The 21,573-nt window shown below is 32.4% G+C and overlaps 1 protein-coding gene across 1 annotated transcript; it reads right to left on the bottom strand.

The window, feature by feature from the left end:
- Window positions 1-6,427: 6,427 nt before the first annotated feature.
- On the bottom strand, window positions 6,428-16,942 carry LOC101250151 (transcriptional activator FHA1). Its single transcript, XM_004247022.5, has 3 exons — window positions 15,961-16,942; window positions 10,078-10,235; window positions 6,428-6,796 (listed from the first exon to the last, which is right to left on the bottom strand). The coding sequence occupies exons 1-3, from the start codon at window positions 16,613-16,615 to the stop codon at window positions 6,587-6,589; spliced, it is 1,023 nt and encodes a 340-aa protein (XP_004247070.1). The 5' UTR covers window positions 16,616-16,942; the 3' UTR covers window positions 6,428-6,586.
- Window positions 16,943-21,573: the final 4,631 nt, after the last annotated feature.

Below are 21,573 nucleotides of genomic sequence, written 5' to 3'. Positions count from 1 at the left end.
ATGATCAAGTTATAATTGTGTATTATAATTAGTTATGATACGTGTCAATCTTTGATCAATTTATGTTCACATTTTAGGAGTTATTAGACTATATTTATTGATAATATCTCATTTTAAATTCTCTAGTGATATTCATTAAACAACTGATATAAAGAGACTAAATAAATTTTCTTCCTTAATTATGATAGAATGCTATTGCAACACGAATGACTAAAGCTTAAACGAATAGTCTATAGATCACAAGTTTCAATCTAGGTTAGGTCTTAATTTTAGGTATTTTTGTAAAAAAAAAAAAATTAGACTCTTTGAAGCTTTTAGGAATTAAATGATTTTTAATTTTCATAGTTTTTTGGTAAATATAATTTTAAATTTTAAATGATTGTTTCACAAAAAATTGAAGATTTTTCATTATTTTAAGTAGAATCATTATGATGAAAATAAATGTAATGGGTATAGTATTATATGAGTTATGCTCCCTGACAAATACGAGTCAATTGAATGTGATTATATATGCATGATCAAGTTTTAATTGTGTAATACAATTAGTTATGGTACATGTCAACCTTTGATCAATTTATCTTCACATTTAGTAGTTATTAGACTACATCTATTGGTAATATCTGATTTTAAATTCCCTTGTGATATATAAAGAGACTAAATATCTCATTTTAAATTCCCTAAATAAATTATCTTTGGTAATTATGAATGAATGTTATTGTAGCATTCAATGGTTAAAGCTTAAATGAATAGTCTATAAGTCACGAGTTTGAATCTAGGTTAGATCCCAATTATAGGTATTTTTTTAAAAAAAGAGTAGATTCTTTGAAGCTATTAGGTTTTTTAAAAAAAATTATTTTATATTACTTTGGTAAATATAATTGTAAAAGTTATATTTGAATTGTTTCATAAAAAATGAGATTTTTCACTATTATAAGTCGAATCATTATAATAAAAATCAATGTAATAGATATAATATTATATGAGTTATCCTCCCTCACAAATACAAGTCAATTGAAGGTGATTATATATGCATGATCAAGTTATGATCGGATAACACAATTACTTATGGTACATGTCAAACTTGATCAATTTATCTTCAAGTACTAGGGGTTATTAGACTATATGTATTGATAATATCACATTTTGATTTTCTTGGTGATATTTATTAAACAACTGATATGAAAGAGAGTAAATACATTTCCTTTCGTAGTTATGAACGAATGTTATTGCAACGCGAATGGTTAAAGCTTAAATGAATAGTCTATAGGTCACGAGTTTGAATCTAGGTTATGTCTCAATTTCAGGTCTTTTTTTTAAAAAAAAAAATACTCTTTGAAACTTTTTGGATTTAATTTTTTTTTAATTTTTTTTTTGGTAAATAAGATTGTAAAAGTTAATATTTGGATTGTTTCACAAAAATTAAGATTTTTCGTTATTATAAGTCGACATATGATGAAAATAAATGTAAATGATATAGTATTATATGAGTTATGCTTCCTCACAAATATAAGTCAGTTGAGTGTGATTATATATGCATGATCAAGTTATAATCGGATAACACAATTAGTTATGACACGTGTCAATCTTTGATCAATTTATCTTCACAATTTTAGTAGTTATTAGACTATACTTATTGATAATATCTCATTTTTAATTTACTAGTGATATTCAATAAACAATTGATATGAAAGTGAGTAAATACATTTCCTTTCATAATTATGAATGAATGTTATTGCAGCGCAAATGGCTAAAGCTTAAACGAATAGTCTATAGGTCACGAGTTTGAATCTAAGTTTAGGTTCCCAATTTTAGGTATTTTTTTAGTTTTTCTTTTAGCTATAGGTCACGAGAATTTTTTGCTTTTTTTTTCAGGCCTATCGTATGCACCATTGAAATTTTCATAATTTTGGGACAACAAACTTTCATCCTCATTTAACCCCAAAATATTATTCGATACTTCGTTTAATTGATTATTCTGACTATTCGGATTCATCTTGTTAAAACTATATGAATCCAACAACAAATGAATCAACAAATTAAAATCAAATTGATGAGTGAAGTAATGAAGAAAAAAAGAGTAAAGTAAAAGAGAGAGTAAATAAGAAAGAAAAAGTCAAGAGTGATTTTCTTTTTTAGAGGGAAAAAACAAGCGATTTTGGAGCCAAAAAGCTATTTGGTCATTTACCCTTGTCTTGTCTATTCATGCCAAAAAATTGTATTGTCGTTTAGCACTACTCTTAGTTTTATTTGTTACAGATTAATTTGAAACATTCATTAAAAAATAGTTATTGATATAGGTGTTTTATCACTATTTCTATTAAGAGCAGTGCTATTTGACATGCCACTTTTTTTAGGCTTAAGTCATCTGCAGCCCTTAAAGTTGTCCGCATAATTCATTTAGATACTTCAACTAGGGCTAGCACATATTGAACACCTATACCCCTTAAAATTGATATCTATTTGTTATTTTGGATCAGCCAAATATATGAGATGTGTGTACTATACTCACTACGACATGGCAGTGACATGGCAAATTGATGAATTGAATGATGACATGTGGCATATGAATCCAAAAATTTATTTAAAAAATGATATTCTAAAAAAGAACTATTTTAGTTTATTTACTAATAACTAAAAAAAGTTTAAAAAGAATTTTCTAAAAAAACTACCCACCAATAAAATGATGACATGTGGATTGAGATCAATTTTTTTTAAAAGCTCTATTTAAATAATTTAAAAATAATTTTATAAATATAAAAATTTATTTTTGGTTTTTGTTATTTTATTCAACCCCCTGCCCGACCCATTTCCTCTTTACCGGCGCCGGCGGCAATGACGACACCAACAAATCATCGTCTTACCTCTTTCTTCTCCTTGATTCAATTTTATCCCTTTCACTGACATATGCAGTGCATCACCTTCGTGGCTTTGGTCATGGAATGATTATGATTATAACATTTTCTGGTAACAAATAATTGACCGAACAATATTTGAGACGTAAATCTACAAAAGAAAAAAGAAAAAAAAGAACCGTAAAGTGTGAGAGAAAGAGAGAGGCGCAAGGAATGAGGTGGGTTGTTCATGTGCGAAACAAAATTGATTAAAATGGTGTATGAGGAATTGAGCATAGTTGCAGGTGAGGGAATATTGGGATGCAGGGGAAGAAGACGACTCTTTCTTTCTTTTTTATTTTTGTTAATAATTTCCTTTTTAAAAAAATATTAATTTAGGTATAAAAGTTAATGAAATAAAGAGAAAAAAAATTATTTTGGTACGTTTACACACTTAAAGAGAGTAAACCACACGTTTTTTGTCATGTCAGCATTTTGTGTCCAATAGGTATGACTTTTGAACCATTGAGGAGTTCAATAGGGACATCATATAGTTAAGGTGTCCAAGTGAAATATACAGACAACTTTAAGGGGCTGCATATGATTTAAGCCTTTCTTTTTTGCACGAATGACATGACAGAGTGTAAAAGACCACAATTTTCTATCGACTCCAAAATCATCTAAATTTTCGTCCAAAAGTCAAATCACGTTTGACTTTTTTTTGTTATTTTCTTGAAATATATTTTCTTCTTTACTTTACTCATTTTACGTCTCATTTTAAAAAATATTTCTCAATTTTCTCTTTTTGATTGATTTGAATATCTTAGAAAAAGTTTTTCAAATCAACTTAATTTTTCAAATTATATATTTTTTTCTTACGTCGTACCCTAACCCTCCCTATTATACATTTTAATTTTTTTTTAAAAAAAAAAGAATCAATTTTTTTGTCCCCCACCCCACCCCACAAAAAAAAACTAGCCCTTTCCTCGACAAAAGAATTAACTTAATATTTTATTTTTGAAAAATAGTTTGAATTTAGATTTTTTTACCTTTTTATCCCACTCAACCCCTAGCTATCTCTATCCCCGTTTCCCACCAAAAAAATTAAAATTTGTTTTTGAATATTTTTTAAGCTTTAGCCCACACGTTCCCCGATCACCTAATAAGTTAATAATTATAAAATGAATTATAAGGTATAAATTCCTATGAGTAGTGGATGTAAAAAAGTTAACCACTATTAAAATATCTTAGTTACACCTCTTAATTAAATATATTTTTCTTCTTCCTTCCCCATAGTTCATTATTTAATTATTATTTCATTGTTGGAGTTCTTATTTTTGCTATAATATAATATAAATAAGTAGTCATATTAAATATAGAAGATATATTAAATTCAATGTTTTTAGTTGGAGTATTCATAAATTTAACATTCACGCCAGGGAGTGTTCAAATTCTTTGAACTTTGAGATTGTCAAAGTCTATAAATCAAACTCAGTTTCTAAGAAGAGAAAAATGGAAAACATAAAACAAATCTTAGTTTAAAAATGTGAGGAAATCCCTCCATTTATAGTTAACAAAGAGTAGTATGAGCATGAGCATATTTTTTCTTATCACAAAAGTCACAATCCTTCGAAAAAATCACTACTCATCAATGTGAAAAGGTGTCAACTTTAATATAATATAGAACAAATAAACAAATATAATATAAAATATACAAGATATACTAAATTGACTATCTTAAGTTAAGAGTATTATAATAATTTAACATAAAAGTTAGAGAGTTCATACTTTTAAGGTTATATATATATATATATATATATATATATATATATATATATATATTACGTGTATTTAAAATCATTTTGATACATAAAATCATAATTTTTTTAAAAAAGTAATGAAAGTATAAAAAAAAAAACTTAGGAGTTTTTTCATATAATAAATTTCACTATTTATATGTGCTTACAACAATAATAAAAAAAACTACTAAGGTCAGCGAAGACAACGATTCCTCTTATGATCAATTTTTCAACTACATCGTTGTGTGTCATGCGACCTGGAGCAATGCTCATTTCATATATACGACGCCTCGTACTGTTGACTCTAGAAGTTCTCAAATATGCTCATTTTGTTTTTTCTTTAATTTTATTAGCAATGTCCCTTTATTTTCTACAATATTCATATTGATGTGTGAAATTGTTGTATCACCATCGAAAGAGGGTTTACCCGTGAAAGAGTGGTATTAATTTCATTTATGAGAATATGTTTTATCCATCGAAAATAATTGCATCCATCATTTTTTGAAATAGCAAAACAAGACATAAGTGAATATTCGAATATATTGAAGTGGACAACTTAATTTTTTTACCTTTGAATTCGCAGAACTCCAAAACTAACGATCGAAATATCTCGGAGCCTCGAATTTTTTTTCATTTTACAGTAATCTTTGCATTTACAAACATCTGATTTAACTGAATATACAGACTTTCCGGATTGTTTAGACATGACTATCAAATTTCGAAATTCAAAATATAAAATATGACAAAGTAGAAGGTGAATGAGAAAACGTGAAGTGAATAACTTATATTTATTGTCTAAGAAAGAGATATAGCTTCACGTGAGAAAGAAAGAAATATATGTTCACATGAGCGAGATTAACAAAAAGAGTTATAATTTGCCTATTTATGGGCGAACTACCTTAAGATTTGTGTAATACTTGTTTGGATGATTAATTTGGAGTTAACGGAGACTACGATGTTAAATTATGGTAGTTGTAGTTCGCCCATAAATTGACAAACTATCGGTTTTGGTGTTTGTTTAGAGAGGGTCACTTTTGGTGTTTAAGGTTCAAAAAGTGTATGTTTTGGTACCGAAGTTTGGTACCCAAAACAAACAATTTTTCAATTTATGGGCTAAGTACAACTCCCATTTTTTAACTTCGTAGTCTCCTTTTAACTCCAAATTCACCCAAATCAAGATTACACAAATCTTAAAAGTAATTCATCCATTTATTGGCGAACTACAATTCTTTTTGTCAACCCTGACTTGAATATATATATCTCTTTCTTCCTCACTTGAAGGTATATCCTTTCTTCAACAATAAATATGGATTATAGTTGAACTTTTCAACTTATTTGTTACATGTTTCCTAACCTAATAACCTAAATGTTATCAACTTATCATACTTGGGGGGCACTTTGTTTTCCGTATGGATGTTATCATGAAGATTTTCACCATTTAAAATTATTTGAGAAGGAAGCATTTCTTCAACTTCAAAAGTTGGGCGGGTTTTGTGTTCAACATTCTGCGTCTTTCAAAATCTCGGGAGCAATCACTCCATGTTACGTATCCTCAATATTGTGCTCATGCTAAGGGAGTAAGAATTATTCTGTTGTTATGTCATAGTTTGGATATACATTTGTTTATATATGATGCTCTTCAGGGAGAGGTGATTAGACTGATCGAACAAACATTATTATTAATGTCATGGGTTCGAATTCTACCATAAATAATAAAGGGTGGAGGTGCGGGCTCATTATGATCCGAGTTTCAAAGGGGGATTTTTGGTTATTTAAAAAAAAAAGGGAACCGCAATATTTGCTGCAACAGTAAATTGACACAAATAAAAAACTGCAGTAATTTCATGTGTCATTAGACAAGTTTGAGCCCCCAGATGGAAAGTTTTCAAGCGTTGCTTCACAACCTACTTAAAGCTTAATTTACAACGACGAAGTGGCTGAGATGTTATAAAGCTTTCACGAAAGAAGTGAGACGAGAGAAACAAACTCCAAAGTGACCCGTCCCTTGGAACGTGTATTGATGACAAAATGCTCTGGGTATTTTCTCAAAAGCATCAGCAATCCATACCATGGCTTGGATTTAGCTTCAGCGCTAGGATAGTCCTCAGATGTCAAGTATCTCCTCACACGACTATGGTGCCAGGTATTGCCGTAGTGTTCCACCAACTGCACATTGTTATTCAAAAATCCAACTATGACAACTTAAAAAGATTTATAAGCCAACTATCAAAAAGTTGAGAAAGAAAAATTTTCACACAACTATGGCAAACAAGAAGGCAATGATATTCGATAACAGGATGGGAAGACAAAATAATATACTCTTTCACATCTTCTTTTCTTTTTTTAGAGAAAAGACAAACAGAGCCAAATTGTCAACAAAGAGTACAGCAACTTCACATGTAATGAAGAAAAAACTCATCAACAACTATAAACAAGAGGAAAAGCATACAGCTAAAAATTTGCTCCTCCTTCCAGTTCAAAAGCTGCAAAAGATAATACTCCGACATTATCTACACAGCACCCTAATTTCAAGCAAAAGTTTGATAATCCATGCCTAACAAGCAAGCAACCATAACACTCCAATAAATTCTGGGAATTCTTCTCTGAGTATCAGGCCTTCATCAACATAAATTAAAGCCCTCTTCGTAAATGGCTTTAGAGACTTAATAATAAGGAAATTAAGAGTCAATGATTGCACAGTGCAATTTGCACACTTGGTGTGGAATTCCAAGAGTGCAATGCGTTGGAATTCCAAAAGAGGGCTTTAATTTATGCAGTTCAGTCTTTTATTAGGTATTTTCGCATTGATTCGTGGCAAAACTCCCTGCCAAGATGAAAGGCCTGACATCCTTTTTCAGTTCCATTCTTCTTAGGAATGAAACATTATATAGGAGGCAGTGAAGATCTTTTTCAGGTATTTCAAACTGATGGTATTTATTGCATTCAGTCGTCCTCTTTCTCAGGTTTTTGAAACCTCTGCAAATGCACTACATTTGGAGGATCTGACATGCATCCATCGACATTTTGAAAAAGACCACGCAACATAGCTTTGTTTCGCATGCCATTAGCTGGTTATAAGTTGAACATTTGGAATGGTGTGATTGAGAAGGTAAAGAAGAAATAATCTGAAGGGAAAGGTATTTGATATTGGGAGGTAGAATTTAATTAATATGTGATGAATGTTCTGCCAACACATATGATGTCACTACACCCATCAAAGGTGGAAAAGCACCGGACCAAATCAGAAAGAACTTTTATAGGAAGAGAAATCTTTTCATTAGGTAAAGTGGAAACCAGTCATACTTATTTGAGTTGGAGAACCAGATAGGGAATATATGCTTACTAACTAAAGTATATTAAAAAGAGGCTGTGGACAACAAGGAACTTCTCTACACAAAAGTGGTGATAGACAAATATGGTACATTCCTGAAGCATAAAGGGTGTCTCAGGCTCATATCAAATTAGTTTTTAAACGCACATCAGGAACCAATGGGAAGCTTTATATGCTAATACTCAAGAGTATAAGTTAGGAACAGTAGAAGAATATACTTTTGAGTGTATGTATGTGTGTGTGTGTATATATAATATATATGTAACGAATGATGGGGAACACACCATTAACAGATTAGTTTCCAGATCTCAGCTTAGCTGAACACTGCCATATCGCAGTGCAAAATAGATTATGGATAGAATATTTGTTTCAGAAGGATTGCAATGATTGGAAGAAGAATTTGCCCAACTACTTGGGAGTCTAGGAAGTTCATTGTAGTTAACTTAGGAGTTTACTCATAATTTCTTCAGGAAATATCAAGGTTAGGTTCTAAGAAGTTCAATGGAGCTAATAAGGAGTTCAACTCCATAATTTGTCCGGAAACAGCAGCATTCATTGTTAATAATTGTTAAAAAGCTCAATTACAGATCTCAGGTAGCATGTCCAAATAGCAGAAAACGAAGTCCCCCTACAAGGTATCTCACATTTGATGGAAGATAGCTATGCTGACAAAACTAAAGCTGCAGAAAAGAGTGCTGAGTATTTGCAGAAAATGCTTCACATCTGCAAATGAAATTGAGAGACAGGCATCTCTTCATCCATAGTCAAGTTACCACTCAATTAGGAAATTTATAGTTCAGCATTTTTGGCATGATATGGGCCATGCCTTCTTCTATTAAATACTAATTTGAAACTGAACAGTTTCGGGTCTGAAAAGGGATGCAAAAGAGATTCATAGAACAATCTTAGCATGTCTGATTTGGGTAGTATGGATGGACGTGAACGCTAGGTGTTATAAAGGGAAAACAGAGGTTATTCATAGAACAAAATGCAAATTTTTGCACTTCTACTAGTTTTCTTATATAAACTGAAAGCACAATATGATGTGATCCTTTAATAGATTTTGCTTAACCCTCTAAAGGCATCGCCTGGATTGTAATTTTATGTACTCCAGCACTAAGATGGTGCTGGTTACATCTGGTAAACTTGATAAAATCTTTTTTTTACCAAAGAAAAAATTAAAAAATATAGGACAAGCAGTTTGTAGTACGAGACTGAGTCAAGTTTTAAGGATTTACAATAATAAAAGGAAATGTCACTTAACTAAACATATGAGCTTATATGTGTCATCTCTCAAAGTATTAATGCCTACAAGGGGAAATTGGGAACATAAAGCATTGTACTTGTGCAAGGTTTAATTTCTGAAAATTATGTCAGACATGGATCTGATTTCTGAAAATTATGTCAGACATGGATCTGGTTCAGGAAAAAGCAATCATGAAGCAGCAGACTATTAAATGAAAAAAGGAAGTGTAGAAAGAGCACTGCAGCTTTAGCTCAAAAAGATGATCAAACCAACCAGGGTAGATGTCCTTCCCTCCTACTCTCAGAAAAAAAAATCCCAAAATAATAAAGACGAACAAAGGAGATACAAGGTAAGGATGAAGAAATAAAAGGGAGGAATATCTTGCAGCATCAAGCATAGATCTAAACAGTTTAATAACCTAAGGCAGGAAAATAATTTCTTTGTCCTAAATATTGTTTAAGAAGAACCCAGAGAAAAAAGAAGTTAAACTTATACCCTGAGTTCAGTTCATGACCAGAGAATATGCCAAACACTGATTGATCAGTACTACCAATACAGTAAAACAAGAAAGATATGTACCCCTAGAAACATCATAGGCATTTGCAGAAAATCAGCATAGAACATTATCCAACACATGCAACAGAATTGTCTTTCAAGGAAAAAGATAGAAACAAATAGGACCCTCAAAAATTCCTGGCCTAATTATTGCACCTAATAGGCCTAAACAAAAATTCCTTCTGGACTATGAAAGTAATTGCTATCGACTGAGGGAGAAACTTATAAGCAGAACTTTTCCATATGCTTGTAGTTTAGTCTTAAGTTAATAATGTTTTGGTCTTTATGTGACGAGATTTTTAAATTTGAAGTTACCTCAGCATGAAGCTTCTCCATTGGCATCCATTCTCCTGGACCGCAGAGGTCAGAAAGCACATTTGCTACAGATGATACAACGTCCTTCTCTTCTAACTGCATCAGCTGTTGGTTGTCAGCATCTCTTTCAACACGTGATATTCCATCTATCTTCTTATCTGCAAGAAGTTTAGGCCAAATAAATTCAACGAATCAAATACTGAGTTCTGAAGATAGAAGCTGTAAATCAACATTTACAGAACAAATCATTGAAATCTGAATATGTGCTCTACCAGAATACACTTCTTTATTATTTACAAGTCTACCAGAATACACTTTTATAAGATACAACGGAACATTACTAAAGCTTTCATATATATGCCTTCCGTATATATGTTAAATGGCTCTTCCCTGGATCACAAGAAGGTTTAATGTGTACATTTCTTTTTCTTTTTTGTTAAGGTAAAGTTCTATTGAAAGAGTATCAAGATAGTACAGAAAGATACAAAGAGACCGACCAGACAAACTGCTAGTCTTTCCTACCTAACAATCGCGTGGTCTTAAACTAAAGATATGGCTAACATACCAAAATGCCCTTTAATCTTGTAGTCTTAAATATGCCATGTGGGATGTTGAAATTAAAGAGTTGTCAAATCAAGAAAGAGGCATTCTTCTTGAAACAACCTAAAAGGAAAGTTTTTTTAAAAAAAACAAATCGTAACAGAGGGAGTATCTATTTATCCTTCTTAGCGTCAATCAGCGATAGATTCCTTAAGAATGTTGGTAATAGTGATCATGAGCCCCTATTAGATGCCTAAGAAGTTTAAATGCCTCGTCGCAAAGGCATATGGATTTGTTCAACATCATGAGTCATCTTTAAAAAATATTTTGCAAAGATTGCTTTTCTTTTTGGCAGGACAATTTCCTTCCCTCTTTTAATGACTATGGTGTTTGGGCCATCTATTGCGCACCTTGACTAATTCCACAGGATACCTCCGATGGGATTTGAATCTGAGACCTCATGACTCTCCACCACTTCTTTGACCACTAAGTCACACCCTTGGGTCAGGGCAATTTCCTTCCTTTTCAGCAAGATATCCTTTTTTATCTTCTTTTTCAACATCAGGGGTGTATGGGCCAATTTTCTTGCACATCGACTATTCCTTCAACAACTTACTATATCCAAGCAAACAAAGGTCTAGGTATGACTACTACATTTGTAATTTTATATTTTAAGAAGGCCAACTAAAAGAGGTGAATGTTTGCTTTTAGCTCCTCAAAAGTTAAGTCCAGAAAACAAAAGCAATATCTCTTTTAATCGATAGATATAAATTAAATTTTAAAATTTAAAGGCCTAACCCATCGGCGGCCACCTAAAGTTGGCACTAATTTTCACTTAGAAACCTAAATTAGATTCTGTTCATTTTAGACACCTCATATCATGCTTCATTGTATCATTTTTTTACACTTCATTGAATATCAGCCAAATATCTAAGGTGTATGTAACACACTCAACGATAACATGTCAAAGTGGCTATTTAAATGAAGACATGTGGCATATATATTGAGACTAATTGTTAAATAATGAATTTTGAGTAGAAAAAAAAGGGCCAATCAGTCAATCACAAATGTTATTTTTTAAACCAAATAATTAAAAAAATAATAATAACACACAGCCCACCTAGATTATCTTCTCCAGCAGCCCCACCCCCAGATCACCATCCCCTTCCCTACCACCTGATCCCCATCCCTCCCCCCACCCCCACCCCAAAATCAGAATCATCTTCCCCGCCATGCCCACCACCCTATATCCTCAACCCCTCCTCCCCCCAAATCATCTTTCCCACCATCCCCACCACCCGAACCCCGACCCTCCCCCATGCAAATCGTCTTCTCAGTGCAATCCTTCTTTTCGAGTTTAGGATCAGTTCTTCACTCGTGCAAGACACATCTTGTTCAATCTTCCTCAGTTGTTTCCTCAGCTGGTTCTATGTTTTTCATAAATCAAATCATTACAGCTTGATCTACTATAATCTTAGCTGTTTTGTTTTAACTAATAAGCACCATCGAATCTACTTCTCCAGGTAAGGAGTTGATGTTTAGGGAGATGGTGGTTAAAAATTGGGAAAGAAGAAGCAAAAAAATAAAAATCAATTAAATAAGCTTTTCACGCGCCAGAAGTGAGTGTGATACTCACTATAACACGTCTGCAGAAAGTGTCAAATTGATATAGTGGGCCATGGCATGAGGTGTCTAAATGAACCAAGTCTAGTTAATGTGTCTAAGTGAAAACTGGTGTCAAATTTAAGTGGCCACAGATGGGTTAGGCCAAATTTAAAAGAAGAAAGATGTAATGGTAGAGTTTACAGGCTAGTCTTTGTAATAATTTATTTCATTCAGTATTACTGTTGCACCTTTATTGAAATAGGGCAATTAGAGCTATACTTCATTGATCATTAATTAGTAGATGTCGATCTCTTACTTCAAGTATTTTCTTAGGTTCCAATTGCACACGAATATCAACAGATAGAAAATGGCCACTATAGTCAGCATGTATAATATTTTAATTTATAGTAGTACACATATTCTCGGGTTTAAGTGAAAAAGCTAATGCGGCTGTTTCTACTTGTATGTTCACAACTGGTCATTTACCTGATTATTCAACTAAGTGATTAGTAGTTTACAGTTCTTACAACTTAAGATCACTGATATCTGAAAAATGTGTCAAAAACAATCTATTAGCCAGTATAACTGATAAAGGAAGAAAATATAAGCATCATTGATTGAGCGAAAAATAAGTTGGCTGAAGACTCAATACTAATATAGAAAGAGAGGAGCTCCGACATTCAATTATTTTCATTTACTATTATTTAATGTGTTCCACCCCAAAAGTAACAACGGAAAATCAAAAGGAATATAAACCTATTCGGTCACTAAATACTCCCTCCGTTCCATTTTATGTGGCAACATTTGACCCGACACGGATTTGAAGAAATAATGAAAACTTTGAAATGTTTACCAAATTGCCCTTCAAAAAAGTAACTCATTTTTCTCTCTCCTCATAAATATAATAGAAAATTAAGTGGGACCAATAAGGGTAAAGAGAAATTATACCTTTAAATACTTACCATATAAGGAAATGTGACATTCTTTTTTGGGACCGACTAAAAAGGAAATGTTGTCACATAAAATGGGACGGAGGGAGTAACTGGTTTTCTCAAATACTAGCGGGGTTGACGAGGGTAGAGGGTGGCAGGGCCTGAATTGGGGAAGGGGGGTGCTTGGAGTGAGGAAAACAAAGGGATTACCTTGGCTGGGTAATGCACAGGGTGATTGTGTAGTACTCACTTGGGGGAAGATAAGGTGGCAGAGCTGGGTAGAGTGGGTTCAGTTGCTTTGGGGCTTGATGGGGAAGGAGTGGTTAGCTTTAGAGGATGGAGAAATTGAATCAGCGGAGGTGCTGGGAAGGAACTGGGTCTCTTCATGAGAAAATTGAAAAAATAGGTTTACAGCTAAAAATCTTGGTGACAAAGGTTGGTGTCAAGAGAGGTGTCCTTGGTGACATTAATTTAGACAGAAGGTCCTCAAGTACTTCATTTTTCTGAACTGAAGAGGAGATTCATTCAGATTCGGTAAAGCATATAGGATTTCTAAGTAAGGCTCCTCGCCTTTCCAAATACATGGACCCAAGTGTGTTGTCCCTTATCAAACAAATAAAAAGGACCCAGTTGTAATTTCTTCTGCTATTGGACAATAATTAAGAAAAATCAAGATTGGTTGAACATCGAGTTTCCAAAAATAAAAAAGGTTACAGGAAGCAAAAGAACTCAAACCTGGGTTTGATATGAGTTGTGATAAAAAAACTCAAACGCTGGATGGAGCGCATTTCAAAATTAAGACAATGTTAAGGTCATAAACTGAGAAACAAAGCTTAGCCCTGGAAAACTATTTGGATTAATAAGGCACCCAAAACTCAAATGCTTCTCTTGGATATGGGAAATGTCTCAACCTTGACAATGTTCAAAAGAGAGAAATTATACTTTGCAACAGGTGCTCTTTTTGTGAAGAGGAAGCGGAGGATGTCAATCACCTATTTCTTCATTGTCATTTCACTAGACAGACTTGGCACTTTCTCCTTATTATTTTGGGTATTCATTGGTGCATGCCTAAAATACAGCAGGTGGATTTTCAGCTATCCTAGCATAATTTGGAACTCCATCCTGGCAGTAGTGTGATGGGCTATATGGAGAGAAAGTAACGCAAGATTGTTTGAAGACAAGTAGGAATATATAGTTAAAATCTTAAATTAAAGTGTGTATTTCTGCAACATAGATGTGTTACATGTTTTAGAGCTCAATTCTATGATTGACTTTCTTAGTTCTTTAGATTCACGGTAAGGTTCTCCTTTCTGGAGTTATTTAGTACAGCATTCTTTTAATGCTGGCTTTTCATTTCGATCAATAAAATACCTGATTACTTATCAAATAATACTACTGAGAAACAAAGATTTGTGTCGTGATTGGTAACATATTTGGTAACTACCACTAGAAAGTACAAAGATATAGCACCTGGCTTCACTCAACCCCGAAAGCTAGCTCATGAGGGGAAAATTGCCAAAGTCCCTATAAGAAGACTATCAGTCCATCTCCAACCAATTTGGGACGTTTACCCACTCTAACACTCTCCTGCCCAGGACCAGCTGGAGCGTGAATCGGGAGCCCAAACGGGGATGGAACTGACTCTGATACCATGAAAAGATATGGCACATGGGCCTAACTCAACCCCAAAAGTTAGCTCATGAGAGGAGGATTGCCCAAGTTCATATAAGGAGACCACCAATCCTTTCCCCTACCAATGTTGGACTTTTACCCACTCTAACAAGAAATAACACTAAGAAACTAAATTAGACAGGTGAAGATAGTCTAGCAGAAAGGATCATCAGACACCGATCAACAGGTGGGGGCTTTGAGATATCAAAGGGAAAACATTGGAACACTGATACTAAATCACAACCAGTTAATGAGCTGGTTCTTCGTGATAGAAGGCTACAGAAAAATGCCTTTTACAGTTATTGAAGCTTATTATCCCAAAAAAGGAGAGAGATCACTGATGAAACTTTAATCCTTGAAAAAGCCTAAACAGTGTATAATGGACTTGAATATTCCAGAAGCATTATGCACCAAAAGGTACACAGACACAGGCATTACAGTCAATCCTATCAAGTTATTTTCCCTGTCACAATGCGACTGGCGTACTCTTAGTGCTAAGGACCAACAGTACATCAACAATGTCACTTAAGAGCAGGAGCAAACTTATGATCTGAAAACTTCATTTGTAAAAACAAAAAGAGTTTAAAGCCTAATCTACACATCTTTTTGTTCCAGAAACTATTAACAAAGGCCTATATAAAATAAATGAGTCTTTTACCTACAGTAAGCATCCCATAAATCCATCAGCAGGGACTAAGGAAATAGAACTAACAATCACCATATACAAAGTTTCCTCTCCGTTGTATCAACTAGAATAGTTTAATTCAACAGCTAAAATACATATCCACAAAAGTTGTCCAAGCGAATCACAGATCATAAACCACAGAAATGTCTATAGTTATATTTACAGTCAGCAAAGATGGTCAATACCTATTTACACCAACTAAAGATGAGTTTTTAACTAGTTGATGCTTCACAAGCAACAAAAATCTTCTGTATTGCGAGCAAATAATTGATGAGAATATACCCCCACCGAAATCTCAGTCATAGGGAAGTGCAGGAAGAGTTTAATTGAATGTAACAATACAAATGAAAACAAGAACCGATGTCCAAATATATCATCTAAGTCGAGATTAACAATAAAGAGGCTATTTTTACTGAAAAGAAGTAAAATGAAACAGATAAAACTACTCACCCAGATGCGCAGGAACCGCAATCTTCCCACTAGAACCACCAGAGCCATATCCATACCCACCACCCTCAATACCATCCCCTCTCCTCATCTTCTTAGTTCCAGAACCAGCTTCCCCACCATCATCATCATCATACTCCTCTTCATAATACTCCCTCCCTCTTAAGAAACCCTTCTTCCCTACCCCACCATAACCCACTGGTGGAGGCAAGGGCATATGCGGCTGATGATGCGGCAGCATAGGAGAACCCCCTGCTGGATAGTTCACATTCACATGATGTCTAGGCCCAATTGGTCCACCTAAAATACTACGAATTGGAAGAAGGAAATAGAACTCCTTATCTCCGATCTGAAGTAAATCCTGTGAATCTAGTTTCACCGGCGGGTTACCGGGGAGATGGAGGACACCTTCAACGAAACAACCGTTCTTCCCCAATACTTCGAGGGCAAAACGACGGCGTTGGAAGTCGTAGAAGATACGAGCGTGGTGACGTGAGATGTTCATTCCGCCGCCGAGAGAGGATAAGTCAACATCGACGGTTGACTTCTTGGAGTTGCGGCCGAGGACTATGGAGTATGTCTGCATGTAATACTCGAAATCTTCGCCTTGTAGCTTGGCGAATCCTGCTTCCACATCGCTTCCGCTGCTACTTCCCATTTCATAAGGCAAACAAGATAATTAAGCTGATTTCTATTGCTATGCTATTCTATTCTATATAGAATGACAACGGAATGAGAAAAGGCAGAAAGATAATTTCTGGGCATTGCAGACTTGACAAGCGAAGGACAAAAGAGTGTGCTTGGGATTTCCTACTTTGTTAAACCTTGGAGTAAATACTCACTATACTATACTTAGAGTACTTATTGGGGAATGACACGCTACGGTATGATATGTTACCATATATTAACATTTAAAGGTATTATTTACTTGAAATTTGTTTTGAACATGTTCAAATTATCATCATAATTTATTATATTTCTTGTTGAGAATGTAAATAATACTACTTTCACAGTATAAATAGTCACACAATCCAGCATGGTGCGCATGTGTTGTTAGATTTGTACAAGTCTTCACGTGTAATTTATTTATTTTACTATTTTTATGTGTCTTCTCTCTTCTTCCTCGCTTAAATGACTCCGTTTTTGCTTTTATTTTTTCTCATCTTCGCTTGAATGAATTCATTGATGACTCTTTCTTCTGAATTTATAAGAATATTAAAAAAATTGTTACAACAAATCAAGAAAACAGAATAGTGATGGTGGTTAAAAAGTTCGTGAAGGAGTGAGGGCATAAACAAAAACAAAAATACCAAAGTTATTGTCTATTGTGATTTCATGTCATTATCATCATTATTGACATAAATTCTAAACTCAATTTCTTTTTTTCTCAGCTTCAATTAGCTTCATCTAAGCATTACCCTTTCTTCTGGATTTTAAAAATCCCCTTAAATTTGACAACAAAATTTACTTTAACCCTTAAAATACAGGGGCGTTAAATACCCCCTTAATATTTTTCAAGTGATTTAAATATTCCCTAAGTGATGACGTGGCAGGAAAAGTGAGAGTACTCTCCTTAAAGCGCGTAAAAAAAAAAGATGAATCTTTTTAAAGTCCTACACATGGACTTTTTTTATTGGTCAATATATAATTAATATTTAAAATAGTTTTTCTTGATATATTAACTCTCTAAATATGTAAAAAAATTTATTTAGAGGTATACAGAATTAGTGGGTCCCCCTTTTAATTTCTTTAATTTTTTTCTTTTCATTTTGTCATCTTCCTCACACCTTTTTCTCCGGTGAAACATCTCCTCCTACATCTTTCTCCCACTTCAAAAAAAAATATTTTTATTTTAATAGTCCTTTACTAATCCGTAAAATTCAATATCAAAGTCATTGTATTGAGTTGATTTCGCTCTATATTATTCATGTTGATTACATAAATATAAACTTTCTTGAAATTTGAGTGACCCATTTTGATTTCCAGATCTATTTAAAATATTTCGCATAGAATCTATATTTTTTTTAATCAACTTTCTTATGCAATCTTCATTTCTTATTTGAGTTGTCAAGAAAAACTTGGCTTTCAAAAAAAAATTATCTCCAAGAGGGTAAATTCGTGGAGTGAGTTCGAAGAAGATAATGTGGATATTATAGTGATTTTTTCATTAGTCATTTAAGAAACATTGTTGAATAGTGAAGAAGAAGAAAAGTAAATATTGAAGGTTGAAATGATGAACAACAAGGAAGAAGAAAGATGCATTTATAAATTAATTAATTGATATAATTAATTTTAAAAAATATTAATAAAAAAATAATGAATAAGTAAGAAAGTATTAAAAATTAATGACGTGGTAACTATGTGGTTATGATGTGGCGCCTATGTGGCGGGTGAGAGTGTTGTTAGTCTCAGAGTGAAAAAAAAATCACTTCGAAGATGATAAGGGGTATTTAAATGCTCATGTAGTTTAAGTACTAAAGCAAATTTTGCTACTAAGTGTAAGGGCGATTTTTTTAATGTAATTTTCGTTTTTTATTTATATAAATGACTAATAACTTCTTTCTATTTAGCAACGTCATCCTAATTTATATCCCGTATAAATTAGATTATTTCTATTACTTCTTCTTTTTCACCATATTTGTTCATTCTTATGAACAAAAAAATTACTAAATCTTCTCCACGTTCAGACAAATCAATTTGTAACAAAAAATTTGATTACCCTCCCCCCCCCCCCCAAACACACCCTTCAATTTTTTTTTTAATAAATATTAGATCTATCATTAGATATTACATTTTTGAAACAATAAAGATGTGACTTCAAGCCATGAACAATTATATTATTTGAATATAATGCAATTAACCTGACTTTGATACCACTGTAAGAATTTCGTAACAAGAACGAGAATGTGTATATGTTAACAACAGCGGAATGATAATGAAGTCTTGTGAAAGGTTGCTCCAAGCCTAACTTTGAGTGTCAAGGAATCAAAGCTATGTTTCAAAATTGAATGTCACTTTTGCTTTGTTAATATCAGTGAAGAAGATAGAAATTTCATCTTTAATTCCTTCCCCCATTTTTTTTTATGTTTTGTGTTCTTCACATATATTCTTTGAAAAGCGTTCAACCCCTATTTTAAAAGGGAAAAACAATATACATTGGAATAGTTACAACATATGCTGTTTTTGCTCCTTTTCAAATTGATACTTAATTCTTTTTCAAAAAAAATAAAAATAAAATATGAGTCGGGTATTATAGGATACTAATACCTTATATTTGATGGTATTATTAATATATAAAATTTAATACATGTGATTAATCACGTAAAAACAAAAATACCCCTCAAATCTTTTAATCATTTTTTTTATTTTCTTGATTTTATGTTTACATATGTATTAGTAAATTTATTTAAATAAATTAGATTACAAATTTCATTTTTTAGAGAGAGTTGATTGTTGCTAAATAAATACAATAAGAATCAATACAAATTTGAAATATGAGTTATTTAATATTTACTAATTGAAAAATAATCACAACATGACATATGTGATCTTAATTGAATGTATTATTTGTTGATACATGATATTCTAATTATTTGTATTTTAAACGATTTATAAAATTACATACATATTAAAAATATCACTTAAATTTTCTACTAACTTAGATAGATTATTCAATTTTTCTATTGTTTAGTGTTTTTTAGATTTTAAAAGTAGATGGTCTATCTTTCTTAAATTGAAAATTAATGTTTTGAGAGTGATCAATTTATTAAGTTGACAATTTTACCCTCAAATAATTCAAATGAGAAAATAGCAAACATGACGACAAAATTATTCTTCTCCTAGCTAGTTAAAAAGCCACCAAAAATATAGTCTGAGTTATCTATTTTGACCCAATTATATAAATAGATAATCTCATAATAATTCAAGAGTATAAATAAAAAGAAGTTTTTTTAGAGTTTTGATTTAAGCACAAAATTAGGTGGAAATGGGAAGTAATAAACCAAACAATTATAAAAATAAACAAATTCTATATTACTAATTTCTACATTACTAATTATTGTATTATTAATTTTTATACCAAACAACCCCTAAAAATCACTCTATACACATTGAGTAATTACAAAAACAATCATTTTGATCATCAATAGAAATTATTTCTCGAATTGAAAAAAAATTCAAAATCTAATCTTTTGACCAATAAAATGAGAAAAACTACTACACTTTATCCATTCCCACAAAAATAGTAGGCTATTCAATATGTATATTCAAGATAAGATTTAATCATAAATCTTGAATTAAAAATTTGAAAACCTATGGTTAACGGAATGTTTATTTGATTCCTAAAGAAATAATAATGTATTCAACTGAAGAGAGAAATAGAAAGAAAATAATAATAATGTGCTATCTGTTATAAAATCAAGCTTATAATAATATAAGTTTAACGAAAAAAGATAAGAGAAGTAGATGAAGGAGAAAATTTTTCTTTTTATTCAAGTGTATTTTCAAATGGTGAATGATATATCTATATATAGTGTCGAGATACCATATCCAAAGGTCACTTGAAATTATACATAGTTTTATCCACCAAGGTTTATATCACCTTGGAATTATACATAGTTATCCACCAAAATTCATATCACCTTGGAATGTACATACATGAACTTAGTAGTTCATGAATAAACTAAATATACAATCCACTTGTTCAATGGATTTATAACACTCCCCCTTGTATGTGTATAGATAATGTCCATCGTTAAAACCTTATTAGAAAAAATCATGTGGGAAATTAATTCTAGTGAAGGAAATAAAATACACATATCTTTTGATAGACATTATTTGTTGTCTCATTAAAAATCCAGTGGGACAAAACCTAGGTCAAGAAAAAAAGAGTGCAACACGCAGTATACTCCCCCTAATTAAAACATCACTTAATTTCTTGTGATGAAATCTTCAGTCTTGTACACAGACTTCTCAAATATTGATATAAACATTGTCTTTGTGATAAAATCACATTCACAAAGATGTTGCATGGTTGAACCCATCCTCATATATCATTATCTTATTTCATGTATATGACAAGACTTTGAGCTTAGCCGAATACATTCTTGAATATCATTCTATTCGTCATGACCTCGTAACTATATTGCAAGTAAATTATTTATCCAACTTGTTCATAACAACAATCATCTTGTGGACACGTTCATTTGCAGTTGATTATCTTCGTACATTGTGGTTTATATATGGTGTGTCATTGATCTCAACCACACACTCTCTCGACTTGATTCATGGAGGACTTTTATTTTTACATGATTTGAAGAAGTGATTACCAACATTTGCTTCATTGATTTCCAAGATATTATTGTGCCTCCACATGCAAACAAATAGCGTTTTTGAGACCGGACTTTACGCGGATCAGATAAATATTCTGCATATGCGTAACCAATCAGCTCTGACTTGAACTTTTCAGAATATAATAAATTTGTGCCTATGGTCCTTGTAGACATTGAAATTTTTTTGGGACTCTACTAGATGCGTTCAATTCGAGTTGAGACAATAAAAATCGTGTTCAACTCAAATAAGGATTCTTGGAGGCTACTCAATCCTAAATCCTAGTTT

The sequence above is a fragment of the Solanum lycopersicum genome, chromosome 9 (genome assembly GCF_036512215.1).
Source record: "Solanum lycopersicum chromosome 9, SLM_r2.1".
NCBI lineage: Eukaryota > Viridiplantae > Streptophyta > Magnoliopsida > Solanales > Solanaceae > Solanum > Solanum lycopersicum.
This window is presented reverse-complemented; position numbering and strand designations above follow the sequence as displayed.

What these genes read in the sequence shown, in the direction of transcription:
- LOC101250151 (XM_004247022.5), bottom strand. Translation starts at nt 16,615, where the DNA reads ATGGGAAGTAGCAGCGGAAGCGATGTGGAAGCAGGATTCGCCAAGCTA. An exon ending in TGCGGTTCCTGCGCATCTGG is followed by an intron (nt 10,236 to 15,960) that starts GTGAGTAGTTTT and finishes AACTTCTTGCAG; the next exon opens with ATAAGAAGATAGATGGAATA. An exon ending in TGGAGAAGCTTCATGCTGAG is followed by an intron (nt 6,797 to 10,077) that starts GTAACTTCAAAT and finishes AACAATGTGCAG; the next exon opens with TTGGTGGAACACTACGGCAA.